The sequence below is a fragment of the Halichoerus grypus genome, chromosome 2 (assembly GCF_964656455.1).
Source record: "Halichoerus grypus chromosome 2, mHalGry1.hap1.1, whole genome shotgun sequence".
Lineage (NCBI taxonomy): Eukaryota > Metazoa > Chordata > Mammalia > Carnivora > Phocidae > Halichoerus > Halichoerus grypus.
This window is the reverse complement of record NC_135713.1, coordinates 140294141-140311718: the sequence shown is the minus strand read 5'-3', so window position 1 is coordinate 140311718 and position 17578 is coordinate 140294141. Positions and strand designations below refer to the sequence as shown.

Here is a 17578-nt window from a genome sequence, read left to right as displayed (position 1 = left end):
ATATTTTTCAGAGTATATTTTATGGTAGTGTTTACAGTAAATATTTAAGGGTGAATATGGTGTGCAAGATTTTCCAAACGTGTTTGACCTTGGAACTGTGGTATCATGGTATATATTTTGGGACTCAGGTTCTGTGTAACATGCTTTGGGAAAATTCTGATTTCATTCTTCCTCTTAAAAATAATGCTAGCCAGCACCCAATATTTAATCTTTCATTTAATCTGCCTCTTCTACTTTTATTTCAAGGGTGTGGTTATTTTGGACATATTGATATTTAGTGATTCACTGCTTGGTCACTATTCTAAGTTAACTTCTGAATCCAACACATGTTGATGGTGCACCTAGTATCTAGTAACTGCTGTGCCTGGTGGTGCCAGGCATCACCATTAAATGAGAAACTGGACTTTTTTTAGTTTTTATTTAAATTCCACTTAGTTAACATACAGTGTAATATTAGTTTCAGGTGTACAATATAGTGATTTAGCACTTCTTTACCACATCCGGAGAACCTGGACCCTTTCCTCTTCTTTTTCCTGGGAGCCAGCCCCCCTCTGAGCCCTTTCTTCCCCTGACATGTCTCTTAAATCCAAGTTCTCTTCATAGTCCTAGTTCAGATCTTTAACATCCCTGCCGTAGACTACAGTAACTGCCTTCAAGCTGGTGTCTCTGCCGAAAGCCTTCTCCCTCCTATCGCTGCTTCATAATGCTAGTCCATTTCTCTCTCCAAATATTTTTTTTCCTAAAAAACAAAAAACAAACCAAAAAAACCCAGTTGATCATATCTGTACAGTGTTTAAAGCCATCATTGACTTCCCATTGTGCCATGGGGAAAAAGTTCAAAATCTTTAACATTGTATTATATTATAATAACCTTATAATAACAGTGTAATATGGCCACAAGCTATATTATTCCCACTTTGCAAGTGCTCCAGTCACACTGGACTGTGCTCTTTTGCTAGAACATACTGTGAACTTTTCCAACTCTGTGTCTGTGTGTATACTCTTTCCCTTACCTGCAATGTCTTTCTTCCCTTCTATAGTGAAAAAACTATGCGTCTTTCAAGGATTTGGCCCTCTTGCTCTCAGCAGTTTGTTTTTTGTGCTTCTAAAACACTCAGTTCATTGTCACCTCATTTTAGTACTGCATCGTATTTGTTTTATGATGACAAGGTCTTTCGCTGACCTTGAATACCTTGAGTATCATGTTTTAATTATCTTTACATTTCCCATACCTAATACCTTGGTGCTTATGCAGTGAGCGCTCAAGATCTATTCTTGGAGTTAATTCTTTGCCTTGCATGGAAAACACAAAACAAATGCAGGCTCTCTAAATTCCTGGCTATAAGGTATCTGTGATAGAGATGGAGAGACAGGAAGAACTACCACAACAAACTAAAAGCAGCTGCATTTGTGGTATTTGTGATTCACAGTTACATTGCTCCCTCCGATACAGTTCGAATGGTTTTGTATTATTAATTCATCTGATCCTTACAGCAACTTTAGGAAGTAGGTACTATTGTCATCCTTACTTTATCCACAAAGAAACTGAGATAGAAACCAGTTAAATAATTTGTCCAATATCATACAGCTAGTGAGTAAGCGGCCTGTTTCCAGAATCTATTCCTTTAACCCATTATAGTAAACCTCAGGAAAGAGTACAGAAAAGTATATAAATTAGTCTAAAAGTGAATGATGTAGGCAATCAATACAGAAGTTCTGCTTTGATTCCCTGAGCTGATGGCTGCCTTCTTACACTTATTTAACAACATGGGACAAAAAGCTCTTAGATACATCTTTTGTTCTTTATAGTGAGGGAGGATAGGACCTTTGTAGGAAAACTGTGATATGCAGTTTGTCTTTGACCCTCTCCATCTAATCGAGTTGTGAATAAGTTAGTGTCTATCTTAGAGTAAGTGGGTGGCCAGAGCATTCCACAGAGGTGCTTAAATGTGATGCTGTTAGTGGTAGGGTAGTGGACATGAGAACGTGAGGTTGTTGACAGCTGAAGCAACTGAGAACAAAAACATACGTAGGTGCTAACTTGCCTGCTAAGAAAGAATGTCAGGAAAGGTGCAAATTTTTTTTCCTGGACAGTTTCAGGGAATGTTCTTCTAGAGGGGCTCCTATTGTGATAAGAGTTCTTATCAAATAAAGTTTGCAGTGACATTCAGGATCTGCCAGCTTTCTTTTATGTACTCTTGGTCTGTTAAGTGGGCCTTTGCCTTGAGACAAGCAGAGCCCTTAGAACAGTGAAACCTGGCATGGGTAGATGGGTGAGGAGCTTTAGGGATTGGGTTGATGTTCTAAATGTTATCAGCTTGACACTTTAATTTGCTTACGGGCAGAGGATATCTGTTTTTGTCCAGACTGGTTCCTTGGATTCCCTAGTTGGAATAAACATACAGAAAGTAAGCTGAGGTATAGAATATGGGTGTGCCTGAGCATGAGTCTGGGAGTCCTCTTTGAACTGGTCATCTTCTGGCTCATCCTAGCATATAGAAATACTTGGGAAGTTTTTTTGGGGGTGGGGTTTACAATGTGTGGAGGGTGCTGTTGGCATTTAATGCCCAGGAACTAAATGTCTTGCAATGTGCAGAACGGTCCTGCCCAAACTGCCCTGTCCAGCCTCCTAATAGAGTCTGCACTGGAAAACACTGACAGAAGTCATAGTAACTTCCATAGCTGAGGACTTAGAGATAACAATTTATGGCCTCTGAGTTAAAAAAAAAATGGCTTTCACAACTCATGCAATTAAAAAGACTCATGTAGAGACGATGGACTCTGAAAAACAAACTGAGGGTTCTAGAGGGGAGGGGGCTGGGAGGATGGGTTAGCCTGGTGATGGGTATTAAAGAGGGCACGTTCTGCATGGAGCACTGGGTGTTATGCACAAACAATGAATCATGGAACACTATATCTAAAACTAATGATGTAATGTATGGGGATTAACATAACAATAAAAATGAAAAAAAAAAAAGACTCATGTACTTTGCTCCACTGGAGAGACTTGTAGGCCATCACACAAAGCCTGTTGATCTGACTGTGCTGTATATCTCATTCTGAAAGATTAGCTCTCTGGATTTCTGGCCATGGCAGACTAGACCCAGCCAACTGGGGGATGAAGAAACGCCTGTGATGGGCATGTAGGTGGTTTCAGGAATCGACGGCTGATCATGGAATGAAGTGGGAGAATTATGAATTAGACACAAGAAATTGAAATGCCCAGAAATCTGAGGGTTTTTTTCTGAAATGAAAAATCATCAGTGTGTCTTAGGAGTTTTTTATGATACTGTACCACAGAATTCTGATGCCCATAATTGTGACCTGACTCATCATAAGAAATGAGTTTAATCCGATATACTTTGTTTACAAAAGTCTAGAATGGGTGCTGTACATTTCAGAAAGATTGCTTTCAAAAGTTTAAAATAAAAGTTCTTTTATTTGATAGATTAACTTGTGGGTACCTCTGTTTTCCCCCATTATGACACACAGCGAAATCTCATTATGTTAACATAAAGGACAATCACAAGTGTGAACCCCAGCCTATAGAAATGCCTCAGAATTTTTCTTGGCTGTTACAACATATAGAGGGTGCTGCTGGCGTTTAATGCCCGTGACTTTAAATGTCTTGTGTGCAAGAGAGTCGTGCACAAAGGAGCATTTGTCCTGCCTATTAGGACCAAAAAGAAAAGGATAGTTTATCTAATAAATACATTTATTTTGTAGTTAATATAAGATGAAAGGCTTCTTACAAATTGTTTTATTGGGTAAGAATGATATATATACACTTTAAATTATGGTATTTGCAGAATACTAGTACCGTGCATTCTTTCATGGAGGTCTTTGTGTGTATGTATGACTGTGGACGTGAGTCAGAGCTTGGGCTCTGGACAGCAGGCCTCTCTGTCTCTAAATCCTTGCTCTGAGTTTTTAAAATCTAATTGCTTTTGTAGTTATTTAGATAATATCTTCATAGAATAGAGGACATTTCTCATTTTCTAAGGAATGTGACCTGATTTCTACTATATGTGAAACTAAGGTTAGTTCACTCATCATGCGTATTAAGAAAATGAATTCTTCAAAAAAAATAAAAGAAAAGAAAAGTTGGAAGAATGGATTTTTTTAGTTTGCTTTTTTTGTGCCCTTCTAGTTCAGAATTCTTAGACTGCTTAATTTAATCATCTTAATAACATGTTTTAAATTTCATAGTTTATGAATAAGTTTTTGTTTAAGAAATTTAAGTAGTGGGGTGCCTGGGTGGCTCAGTCATTAAGCGTCTGCCTTCGGCTCAGGTCATGATCCCAGGGTTCTGGGATGGAGCCCCACGCTTGGCTCCCTGCTCCGCGGGAGGCCTGCTTTTCCCTCTCCCACTCCCCCTGCTTGTGTTCCCTCTCTTACTGTCTCTCTCTGTCAAAAAATACATAAAATCTTAAAAAAAAAAAAAAAAAAAGAAATTTAAGTAGTATGGCAAACTGAAATGCGCCCTTGGTTAACTTTGGCCCTCCTTCCATCTTAATTCTCCCCTGTATTAGTTATCTATTGCTGAATTACAAATTACCCCAAAACATAGCACCTTAAAACAATAAACATTTATTATACTCATAGTCCCTGTAGGTCAGGAATTTAGGAGTGGCTCCGCTGGGTGGTTCTGGTTCGGGGTTCTCATGAGGTTGCTGTCAGATGTTGTTTGGGCTGCTGTAATCTGAAGGTTTGGCTGGGGTTGGAGGATTTCCTTCCAGTATGGCTACCTGGTGGGAGGCCTCAGTTCCTTGCTACTTAAGCCTTTCCTCCCGATTTGGAGGTTGGCTTCTTCCAGAACCAGTGATCCAAGAGAGGGAGGTGTGTCCTTTCTATGACCTCGCCTGGGATACCATATAGCTTCACATTTACTACATTGTTGTTAGAAGGAAGTCACTAAGTCTGGATCACATTCAAGGGAAAGAAATTAGGCTCCATCTTTTTTTTTTTTTTTTTTAATATTTTATTTATTTATTTGACAGAGAGAGACACAGAGAGAGAGGGAACACAAGCAGGGGGAGTAGGAGAGGGAGAAGCAGGCCTCCCGCCGAGCAGGGAGCCCGATGCGGGGCTCGATCCCAGGACCCTGAGATCATGACCCGAGCCGAAGGCAGACGCCCAACGACTGAGCCACCCAGGCGCCCCAGGCTCCATCTTTTGAAGGGAGGAGTGCTAAAGAATTTTCAGGTATCATAAAACCACCACACCTTCCCAGAGGTAGCCTTTGTTACCAATTTGGTTTTTATTGCAGATCTTTTTCCATGTGTTAATAAATACAGATATGCATACACACGTCCATACACATAGAAATGTGTAGTTTGTATGTTTTCATGTACCTCCTTCACTTACCGCTTTTATCAGAGATCATTTCATGTGAATCCATGTAGTACTACCTTGTATTCTTTATGTGTTTTTCATTTCTGCTTGTGTGTGTATGTATATTTATGGCCTACTCTCTTTAAACATATAGAAAAAAGTCATTCATTTTTCATTTTAAAATTTAAGTTTCTTGGACACTTGCTCCCTAATTTTATAAAGCTGGGCCTTAATTTTTTCCCATTGAGAGGATAAAAAAGAGTGTGTCTCCTTTACCTTCTCTTTTACTCCAGATATGTGTGGGTTGCTTTTGGTAGACAGAAGTAAGTGAAATTGCTGCTTTTGTGGAAGCGAATAGAGGTATTTATCTACCCAAGCTTGTTTTTGGAGCAGGGTGTTGACTATATGTTTGGAATTTTGTGTATAGCTGCATTCTCTGTTTGCTCTTTTGCTCCCATATTTTAAGCTCCACCTTATTTTAAGGTTGCATGCCTGGTGTTCCATTGGATGGGGGAAGATAAATATTCCCTCTACCATTTCACTCCAAACCACTTTATTAGTATAATGCCCTTGAAGATCTTGAGAATGTCTCTCTCTCTCTCTTTTTTTTGCGGTATCTTTTTAAAAAATCTCCCTTCCTTACATATATTGGGGACACTGAAGTTTATTTTTCTACCTGCTCAATCACTATTACTATTTTGTCAAAGTAGCTTATTTGATGTTAAAAGGAATCAGATTGACTAACTTGGAAGTTAAATTATAAATATCCATTGAATTTAATGCAACATGTGGTTCAGTGATTTTATATATATATATATATCTGTATGTGATACTGTTATTATATTCCTCATAATGATAAACTCTGGTACCATAGGTCATTATTTCAAGAAGATGTATGGTAGTCAAAGAAATTCTGAAACTTTTAAGTCAAAACATTGCTCTTGAGGTAAGTGATGGGCATTTTGGCCAAATTGGGTTCCTGATTTTCTCAGTCATAAAACAGGTAATGGGGGCTGTTAGTTCTGATGACTGGCCTCCCAAAATATGCTAGCTTCAAGTTCCGATGCTGCTTTGGTTCAACAGCCATGTAGGTGTACATCATCCTAAGCTGTCAAGGCAGGGGCTTGTGGAACTTCTGAAATTTCTCCATATTGCTGTTAGGCGGAGGCAGCCGTAGGGAAAGGTGTTTTTAGTATGTGTGGATAGAGTAGTTATTTTTATTTTAAAGTTGTTCTAGTAGTGTACATTTTTCCTACTTAAAACCAGTGTCTTCAGATCAAGGAGATTATTTTGGATATGAAAGAAAGGAGACTAGTCAGAGGTTCTACTCAGATGGCTAACTATCTTCTTTGATATATTGGTTATAAAATTAACGTGCATAATGTGGAAGTTTTGGAAAATATAAAAATTATAAAAAAACTTAATTTCTTGCTTTATAGATGCTCTTATAATAACCTACATTTTTGCAGAACTCCTCAAAATGAAAATTACTTGAATAACTATTTGTTTTTAGATGCCTTTCTAACTAGAGTATTGTGTACATGAGGACATGAACAGTCTTTCTCTGTAGCACATAGTAAATACTCAGTAAATATATTTGAGGAAGATGGACATTAGTATTAATTATTGTTAACATTTTGGGGTTTTATCTTCTAGTATTGTTTTTTCTAAATGTCCATTTCTTTTGGTATTTACTATTAGTTTCCACCTCCTGTAAATCATAGAACTTAAAATTTTTTTTTATTTACAATGAGCTTGATTTGGCATGATCCAAATACCGAATTGTACTGTGATTTTGAGATATTGAAATTTACAAACACATCAGTTTCTTTCACCCTGGATTCACTTTTTCTTTCAGTTTCTCATCCATGTATGAATACATGAATCTTCAGGGACTCTTGTGTCGAGTGTCTAAGTTTTGAATACCTGAACGTGTCCTAATAGCTTGTTTTTTATGTTGTAGGCTGAGAACAGTTTCAGTGAAGAAGAAGAAGAAAAACTTCAGGCTGCATTTTCTCTAGAGAAACAAGATCTTCACCTAGTTCTTGAAATAATATCATTCATTTTAGAACAGGTATTCTGAGTGCCCCAAACTTCCTAACCATGGTTTGTTTACTGCAGATTTGTACTGCTATGATAGCTATAACATTTTATTTCTTCAAAAAAAAGTATACAGATGGAAGCTATGAATATATTCTAATTGAGAATTTTAATGTAGTAAAAAAAACATTGAATGTATGGTTTTTTTCCCTACAGTATTGCATTCTTCAAAAGAATATGAATGTTGAGTAGCATGAGTAAAGTATTTGACAGCATGAATCAAGACTTCATTGACTTGAGGGCACCTGGTGGCTCAGTCGGTTAAGTGTCTGCCTTCAGCTCAGGTCATGATCTCAGGGTCCTGGGACTGAGTCCCACATTGGGCTCTCTGCTCAGCCAGGGGTCTGCTTCTCCCTCTCCCTCTGCTCTTCCCCCTGCTCAGGCTCTCTCTTTCTCTCTGTCTCAAATAAATAAATAAAATCTTAAAAAAAAAAAAAGACTTCATTGACTTGAGACGGGTATAAAACATTTTTGTTCGTTGTTACTTGGTATGATAACTTGGAGAGACAAGCACCTTTTATTTAAGAACTTTAATCCGTGATTTTGGGGAATTTTTTAGGATGATAAATAAAACATTTAGAAGAGAAGTAGTTGTCGAAAGGCCTTTTGTCATGCTAGTTCTTCCTACTGAGCCACCATTTTGCTTCCCTTGCTTTTGTCTGTGTTCAGCGCATTTTTGTTCAAGTCCCATCTCCCCTCACTGCCGCCACGACCCTTACACTTGGCAGTCTTCCCCTAATTTGGATGCCTTTTATCCTTGGCTCATCAGAGTGGAGCACATCGTTAGTCTTTCATCATTTCCTGTGTGTCAACCTTCCTTAGCTTTTGAGTTTGTGAGGGACCTATCATATCTTTAGCTCATCTTCTATAAACCTAGCACATTGCTGCCCTTAAAACAGGGTCTCTGTAAATTCCTGAAGGTTGACTTGGTAGAATATTTGTGAAATAAAAGTTTAAATAGTACTGTAGCTTCATGAGCCTTCTAGTGAACAGATATTGGTAGGAGGACAAGCTCCCGGGCATCTACTCCATACAGCCTTGTACAGATTACAGATCATAAAGACGACTACTGTTCTTAACCCTGGGAGTTTTCAGTAGTAGTAAAGGATAATCAAGTAGGACAGAGCAACATGGGGTTTACGAGAAAGTTGTTCCCGAATGATGTTAAGAAAGAACAGATGTTATTAGAAATGTTTATAAGATTTTATTATATATTACCTAGGAAGTTGGTAGATGAAGGTAGTTTTGAGAAAGTGCTTCTTGGAAAAATTTTTGTTGTACATTTCTTTGTTTTTTGTTTGTTTGTTTTAAAGATTTATTTATTTGGGAGAGAGAGAAAGAGCATGAGGGGGCAGAGGGAGAGTGAATCTTAAGCAGACTCCCTGCTGAACGTGGAGCCCGATGCGGGGCTCGAGCCCACGACCCTGAGATCATGACCTGGGAGCCCAAGGGAGATACTTAACTGACTGAGCCACTCAGGTGCCCTGAGACATTTCTTTGAAATCGTTAAGTGAAATAAGGAGATGATATTTTAATTAGGGTACCATTTCCATAGCTGAAGCAGAGAAGAAGTTTTTCCATTAAGTGGTCTTAGGATTACTTAAAACACAGGCAAAAATGGAGAAGGGTAGCCTGAATAATTTAGGCCTTTTAGCCCTGCATCTTCCAGTTGTGTATATCATTATTGCTAAAATAAAAAAAAAAAATCTACAATAGAAATAGGTGCTATTCTTTTGATTTAAATCATTTAAAGATAATTTTGTATTTGGTTACAATCCAGTGCTGGGGCTACATGTGCTCTTTTTCCCCTCTCGCATAGGCGGTGTATCACACCGTGAAGCCGGCCACTTTGCAGCAGCAGTTAGAGGCCCTTCATCTCACACCAGACAAAGCAGAAGCGTTCGGCAACGCTTGGTCTTCTATGGGTCAAGAAACTGTTGAAAAATTCAGGCAGAGGATTCTTGCGCCCCACAAGGTATGGGATTCTCCTACCTCCCCGATGTTTTTCAGTAAGAATGGCAAACACTGTCGTACCGTGAGGGTTTTAAAGGTGGTAATGTTTTGTAGAGAGGTAGTCAGGAAAAAGAAAGAGTAGACACAGTATTCCTAGAAAATTATTTCCAGACATACTGGCGACCACAGTGTGATTTAGTTTTAGTTGCCAGTTTAAAATTTGCCTCTGTGACTTCAAAATAGGAACGAGACAGTCCTTTTTTTTTTTTTCCTGAGTACGGGGGCAGAGTTGGTGTTTCTTGTTAACTGCGTACCCGTGTGCAAGACTTGCGACATTTTTACTGAGTCCCGGGATGATTTTGTCTTTGTGTGTCCATGTCAGTGCCTAGAGAGCACACTCAGTATTTCTTGAGCAGCAGTTAGTGAACAAAGTGAACGCTCTGGGACAAATATAAAATAACAGCATTTTCAAGCTCTTCAGTAACCTTTAGTCAGTGGCGGTAAAGAGGATCATAGAGTTTTTGACCTTTTTCTCTTAGTAGGTTCTATCCCATAACTGATTTTCAGGTTTACAACCTACTCTGTATTCCTGGGATCAGTGTCACTTGCATGTGGAGTATCATCCTTTTTATATGTTGCTATTTGACTTGCTAATATTTTGTTAAAAATGTTGCCATCTATGTTCATGAGAGAGATCAGTCTGTGGTTTCCCGGTGATGTTTTTGGCGGGATCAGGGTAAAACCGGCATAGCAGAACCAGCTGGGAAGTGTTCTCCCTCCTCTTCAGTTTCCTGTGAGGGTTTGTGGCGGGTTCGTATTACTGTGCATTCTCCCCAGTCTGTGGGAGCACCTGTACCCCGTCAGCACTTGGTATTGTCCGTGGCTTTTATCAGAGCTATTCTACTAAGGTTTGTAGTGGTACTTCGTGTTTTTAATTTGTGTTTTCCTAATAACATTATGTGTATGATCTTTTTATGTGCTTACTTGTCTCCATGTATCTTCACAGGTAAAACATCTTTTCAGATCTTTTGCCTGTTATTTCCACACTTGGACAGATAAGGAAGTTCCATGATAGTAATCTAAAGGATAGTCTCAGGTGTAAATCCTAGCATATGGAAATGCATGGGAATGTTTTTATTATGGGTTGTTAAAATGTGGGGAGGGTGTTTGTTTTCCTTCTGTTGACTCTTTGAATTCTTTTTTTTTTTTTAAAGATTTTATTTATTTATTTGACCGAGAGAGATACAGCGAGAGAGGGAACACAAGCAGGGGGAGTGGGAGAGGGAGAAGCAGGCTTCCCGCTGAGCAGGGAGCCCGATGCGGGACTCGATCCCAGGACCCTGGGATCATGACCTGAGCTGAAGGCAGACGTTTAATGACTGAGCCACCCAGGCGCCCAGACTTTTTGAGTTCTTTGTATATTCTGGGCATGTGTCCTTTCTCCAGTGGGGTTTGCAGATATTTTCTCCTCATCCATAGCTTTCCTTTTTATTTTCTTCACAGTGGCTTTTGCAGAATAAAAGCTTTTAATTCTGATAAAGTTTGACTTATCAGTTAATTTCTTTTATCGATCCTGCTTTTGGTTTTGTATCTAAGAATTTATAGCCTAATGCAATGTCATGAAGATTTTCTCTTTTGCTTTCTTCTTTTTTATAAGTTTGTGTTTCACATTTAGCTCTAAGATCCATTTTGAGTTAATTTTGTGTAAGGCGCAGATTAAATTTCCTTTTTTTCTGCATAGAGATGTTCATTTTAGATGTTCATTTATACATGTGCAGAATAATTTGTTGATAACATCCTTTTGTCACTGAATTCCTTGGCCCCTTTGTCAAAAATCACTTGATGTATTTGTCTGGACTCTGTGTTTGGTTCTGTTGATCTCTGGGTCTGTGCCAAGATCATACTTCCTTCATTACTGTAGCTTTGTAGTAAGCCTTCAGATCAGGTATTGTGAGTCTGCTGACTTTGGGTCTTTTTCCATAATGGTTTTGCATATTCTAGTTTCTTTGACTTTCCATATAAATTTGAAAAGCAGCTTTTCTAGATCTACAAAAAAGTGCAGCTGGGAGTTTGATTGAGATTATGTTTAACTTATATAGCTATAGATCATTTTGGGGAGAAATGGCTTCTTAGCAGTACTGAGTATGGAGTTAACTCTCCATTTATTTAGGTTCTCTTTGATTTCTTGTATCAGTTTTGTTCATTTTTCAGCATACAGATCCTGCACATAATTTGTTAGACTTGTGCCTAAAAATTTCTTGTTTTTGGAGTTGTTGTAAATGGTACTCTTTTTAAAATTTTGGTTTTTAATTGTTTATTGCTAGTATGTAGAAACACAGTTGATTTTTGTATATTGACCTTGTATTCTATGACCTTGGTAAACTCGTTAATTAGTTATAGCAGTTTTTTTTGGATTCCTTGTGATTTTCTTTATAGATAGTTATGTTGTCCATGAATAGAGACAGTTCATTTCTTCTTTTCCAGTCTGTTCAGCTTTTACTTGTTTTGTTCAGCTTTTTATTGTTTTTATTTGCCCTATTGCCCTGAGTAGGACTTTTAATATGATGTTAAGTAGGACTCATAAACCCAAACATCCTGCCTTGTTTCCAATAATTAATTAATTAAAAAAAGATTTTATTTTATTTTGAGAGAGAGCGAGAGAGCGAGTGAGCAGGGTTAGGGGCAGAGGGAGAGAAAGAGGGAGAGAGAGAGAGCAGCAGACTCCCCCCTGGACAGGGAGCCCAGTAATTTATTTTTGCTTTTGTTTCCCTTGCCTGAAGAGACACAGCTAAAAAAAATGTTGCTGTGGCTGATGTCAAAGAAGTTTACTGGCTGTGTTTTCTTCTAGAAATTTTATGGTTTCATGTTTCACATTTAGGTCTTTAATGCATTTTGAGTTTAATTTTGTGTGTGGTCCAAGAAAGTGGTCCACTTTCATTCTTCTGCATGTCGCTGTCCAGCTTGCTTGTCTCCATATTTATTGAAGACACTGTCTGTTCCCCATTGTCTATTCTTGCCTCCTTTGTCGTAGATTAATTGACCATATAAGTGTGGGTTTCTTTCTGGGCTTTCTGTTCTGTTCTGTTGGTCTGTGTGTGTTCTTGTGCCGGTCCCATCCTGTTTTGGTTACCATAGCTTTGCAGTATATCTTGAAATCTGGAAGTGTGATACCTCCAGCTTTGTTCTTTTTCCTTAAGATCACAGCAAACATTTCTTGTGTTTATTGTGGGCAAAATACTCTACTATGTGCTTTGCATCTTGTAAAACCTTTTAATAGTCATAATTTGTGTGGAAAATAAAATTGGGGCTTAGAGGGATTAAGTAACTGGTTCAGGGTCATGCAGCTGAGCAGTGACAGAGCTGAGATTTGACAGTCATCACACTCCTGTGCCATCATAGGGTATTTCCACCTAGATGTTAGCTCCACAGTTTTCCTGTGACAGGCACAGTTTTTTTGTGTGCAGGCTGGTTTACATAGTTTTGTTTGTAGGTACGATATCTTTGAAAAGGAAGAAGATAAGACCTTATAAAGTGTAACTGTACCATGTCCCCCCCAAGTGGTCTGTGGTGAAGCTGACATGAGAATCAGATCTGTTTCTGAAGCCTTGTTCCTTTTCATCATGCTGTCTTCCTTTTGGGCTCTGATAAGTCTTTAGGCAATGTGTGAAAACAGAGCCCGTCATTTAAATTGCAACAAACATAGATGGCAGAGACTTCTTAGGTAATGAACCAAAGGTGTATTACAGTGACTGTTGTTTTGGGTGATTTAGGGGCTCACTTGCCTGAATTCCCCATGCAGCGCTTGCAGTGGTACATCTCTGGGTAATAATTCTCAATTCAAAGAGTCAGATTCAGTTAAGTAATATGTTAAAAATTGTAGGTGCTTATTTTTAATTTCATTTTTAAAAACACCCTGGTTCGTCTTTTATTGTTTAGATCCAGTAAGTGAGAGACAGATTGAAAACTGATCTTAGTGGTAGCTTTTTGCCAGATATGATTGAATGATTGAAGGGATTGTAAAATCTTACCCCATCTTTTTTTTTTTTTTTTTTAAATGTACTTCATCTTAATCTCTCTGGAAACTTGAGACTGAAATGTCACCACCACTTATTTGCATTTTGTTTTCTTCCCTCTTATCAGCATTGTCTGTGTCAGCAGTATCCTCTTAACAGGGCTTTCTGTTCCTTTTTATTATAATGCCTCTGTTACAACATTTATTAAATTGTGAATTTCCCTTCGGACAGATCTTATATCCTGTATTCAATTTTACTCCTAAAATTCTGTTTAGATAAAGTTCTCCTACATATATTCCTACTCTATTAAATGTAAAAACTTACCTTTCAGATATTATTGACGGATTTGTCTATTTTCTGAGACCTTGAAGTGACAGAGCTGGGGTTTGACACAAGTAATCACAGTTCTAAGCCGTTAACGCTGTAACACCTAGGTGTTAGCTGCATGATTTTTCTGTGTCCTGTGATATTAAAGAATATTTTTATATTAATGATATAATCCCCACCAAATAATTTTACATTCCGAGTTAACTCTGCTCCTCAGTAACAGATATGATGATGAGAAATAGATGTGAGGCATATTTTAAGCCCTCTTAGTAGCCTGCTCTTTTTCTTAAGATGCACTCATATGTTTGTTAGGGAGTTTTAAAATATATATTTGACACTTAAATTTGTTCGAAGTAGGCTTAATGTGAATTTCTCCTATTAAGAGTGTTCTTAACTTTACCAATTATGTGGCAAATTTATTCATAATATTTACTCATTTCATTGTACACTAATGAAATTTCATCGTATCTTCTTGCAGGTTCTTGAGAAATTTCCATTTAAAAGTGGATAGCTAATGTTTCTAAGATCATAATGTTCCAATAACATTCTTTTTTTTTTTTTTTAAGATTTTATTTATTTATTCATGAGAGACCTAGAGAGAGATAGGCAGAGGCAGAGGGAGAAGCAGGCTCCCAGCAGAGCAGGGAGCCCGATGTGGGTCTCGATCCCAGGACTGTGGGATCACAACCTGAGCCGAAGGCAGACGCTCAACTGACTGAGCCACCCAGGCGCCCTGTTCCTATAACATTCTTAAAAATATATCCCCTTTGAGCCATTATAGTACAATTTACTTTATTGTTAAGTGTAATGCTAATTGTTTGCTTCAATTATTGTTAAATACCTGTTTTTTGTGTGGAGTCTAAGAAATTAGACATTTGGATTTGATATTTGTAAAATTTACTGTATTATTTTGCTTTAGCGTTTTCTTTAATATCCATAATATTTCATTTCTTTTGGAATTCTAAGGATGGATGAATAGCTTTATATAAAGAGGGCAGGAAAAGCATACTTCATGCAGCTGAATCTTGAAACACAGTATATAGCTGTGAATATGTATTTGAACACTTCTTCAGGATTTAAATACTTTTTTTTTTTTTTTTTAAAGATTTTATTTATTTATTTGAGAGAGAGAGAGAGCACATGAGAGGGGGAGGGCCAGAGGGAGAAGCAGACTCCCTGCTGAGCAGGGAGCCCGATGCGGGACCCGATCCTGGGACTCCAGGATCATGACCTGAGCCGAAGGCAGTTGCTTAACCAACTGAGCCACCCAGGCGCCCAGGATTTAAATACTTCTTAACATTGTCATCTGCATTTATAGGAAAGGTATTTTGTTGTAATTATATCCCACATGTAAGTCAAATTTCTGCCTCTGTTGTTACTTTAGTTGTTGGCATGTTATGAACCAAGTGAAAGGCATATTTTTTCCATGTGCAGGGATTGACTGAATATAAATGTTTATGAAGTTTAAATGCTGCTAGATTTATTTATTGTCTCTTATTGAAATATAATTTACCTGTAGTAAAATGCACAGATTTTAAGAGTTCAGTGTATGAGTTCAGAAATTATGTACACCCATTTCATCACCATCCATAACAAAATAAAGAAAATTTTCATCGCCTGGAAAATGCCTAGTGTTGATTCCTCCATTCTTGCCCTCACTTTCTATCAGTGTAGATTGGTTTTGTCTCTTCTTGGATTCAATGTAAATGGACTCAAATAAATGTGTCTGACTCATATCTCAACATAATATTTTTTTGGATTCATTCATGTTACTTGTATCCATCATTTTTTTTTTTTTTTTTTTTTTGGTCACTGAGTAGTAGTTCATCCTATAGAAATACCATAATTTGTTTATCCATACTCCTGTTGATGGACCTTTGGGTTGTTTCCATTTCTGGCTATTGTGAATAAGGCTTTTGTGAACATTTGTGTACAAGTCTTTTTGTGGACATATATTTTGTGGACATATATTTTCTTGGGTCAGTACCACTGAATGGGTTTGCTGACCCGTTGAGCCAAATCTGAGGCTTTCTCTTTTTTTGAGCAACCCACGCTTCATGGATTGGGGAAACTCATATAAATGTGAATCTGTCGCCTTGTGTGGTTCCCGTCCTAAGTGAGTTGAATTCCCTTAACTCTTGTCTGCTTTAAGTTGTTCTCCAGTGCTCTCAGATCATTGTTTTTAAAATACTTTGTCTAGCGGTGCCAGGGCGGCTCAGTTGGTTAAGCGTCTGGCTCTTGATTTCGGCTCAGGTCGTGATCTCTCAGGGTTGTGAGATCAAGCCCCATGTCGGGCTCTGTGCTGAGCAGCGAGTCTGCTTCAGGATTCTCTCTCTCCCTTGCCCTCTGCTCCTCCCCTACTCTCTAAAAAATAATAAAAGAATAAAATATTTTGTCTAGTGGTTATAATTTTTATTTTTAAAGAGTGTAATGTGATATAAACTGTTTCCTACCATTATCAGATTAAGAACTCTAAGTGATTATTTTATTATTTTTTTAAATATTTTATTTATTCATTTGAGAGAGAGAGAGAGACAGAGAGAGTACAAGCGGGGGGGAGGCAGAGGGAGAGGGAGAAGCAGGCAGAGGTGGGGCTTGATCCCAGGACCTGGAGATCATGATCTGAGCCAAAGGCAGACACTTAACCATCTGAGCCACCCAGGTGCCCCATAAAGGTGATTTTTTAAAATTCTAAATCTTATTCTATCCCCCCTTTGCTCCAGATCCACCAAAGGCTTTCTATGTGTTTTACAATAGAAGTCAAATTTCTTATGATTGCTTTTAAGGTTCCTCATGATCTATAACCTCCTCAGTCCACTACCTTATCTTGTTGACTTTCACCTCTTAACGTCCTTCACCTGCCTGACTTTGGTCACATCCAATCTCTTTACTTCAGAAGCTCTTCTCCTGGAGGTTTTTATGGCTGGCTCCCTTTTTTCAGCTGTTTGTTCTAATGTCACATTTGTCATTGAGTCTTGCCCTGATCATCATAGTGAAAAAGGCCCACATGTCTCTATGGTACTTTTGTTCATTTTTTTTAACATAACATTTATTCCCATCTGGCATGTTACATATTTTGTTTATTTTTTAAATTTTCTGTCTCTTTTACTAAACTGTAAGCTCCACAAGAGCAATTGTTCACTATTGTATTTCCGTTACTTTAAATAGCCCTTGGGGGATAGTGGGTTCTTAATAAATAGTTGTTGAATGAGTAAATGCACAATATGTCTGCTTTACAAATTGTGCTATTTTGAAGTGCAGTTCATTAGGCTTTCTTATAAAGAAGAATATTTGTATTTATTGGTGGAAAAAGAACAAATAAGGGGGTGTGGATTATATTTTTTTATTTCCTAGTATTTATTTATTTTTAAGAATTTATTTATTTAGAGAGAGAGAGGGAGACCACGAGTAGGGGAAGGGGCAGAGGGAGAGGAAGAGCGAGAATCTCAAGCGGACTCCACGCTGAGCGCGGAATCTGTCACGGGGCTCAATCCCATGACCCTGAGATCATGATCATGACCTGAGCTGAAACCAAGAGTTAGACACTCAACTGAGCCACCCAGGAGCCCGTATTTCCTAGTAGTCTTTTTTTTTTTTTTTTAAGTTTATTTATTTATTTTAAGTAATCTGTACCCCCAGCGTGGGGCTCGAACTCACGATCCCGAGATCAAGAGCTGCACGCTCTTCTGACTGAGTCACCGGGCACCCCTCCCAGTATTCTTTTGTGTTTTCTCTTTGGTTCTACTTCAAACCTTTTGTGGTTCATTTATTTCATGACTCTTGAATTTTGCTGCAATACTTGACTCAATCATTTACATTTTTTCCACAGAAGAATAGCTTTAGCTTGAAAT

At 38.1% G+C, this 17578-nt stretch overlaps 1 protein-coding gene across 4 annotated transcripts in view; it reads left to right on the top strand.

Moving 5' to 3' along the window:
* COMMD10 (COMM domain containing 10) overlaps positions 1-17578 on the top strand; it is a 200954-nt gene that overhangs the window by 1769 nt on the left and 181607 nt on the right. For 3 of the 4 annotated variants that reach the window (XM_036074834.2, XM_036074831.2, XM_036074832.2), the window contains exons 3-4: positions 7298-7408; positions 9254-9409. The exons of the other annotated variant lie outside the window; for it this stretch is intronic. In XM_036074834.2, the coding sequence (XP_035930727.1) occupies positions 7298-7408; positions 9254-9409 (267 nt within the window). The remainder of the gene's footprint in view (positions 1-7297; positions 7409-9253; positions 9410-17578) is intronic. 4 annotated transcript variants of the gene reach the window in all.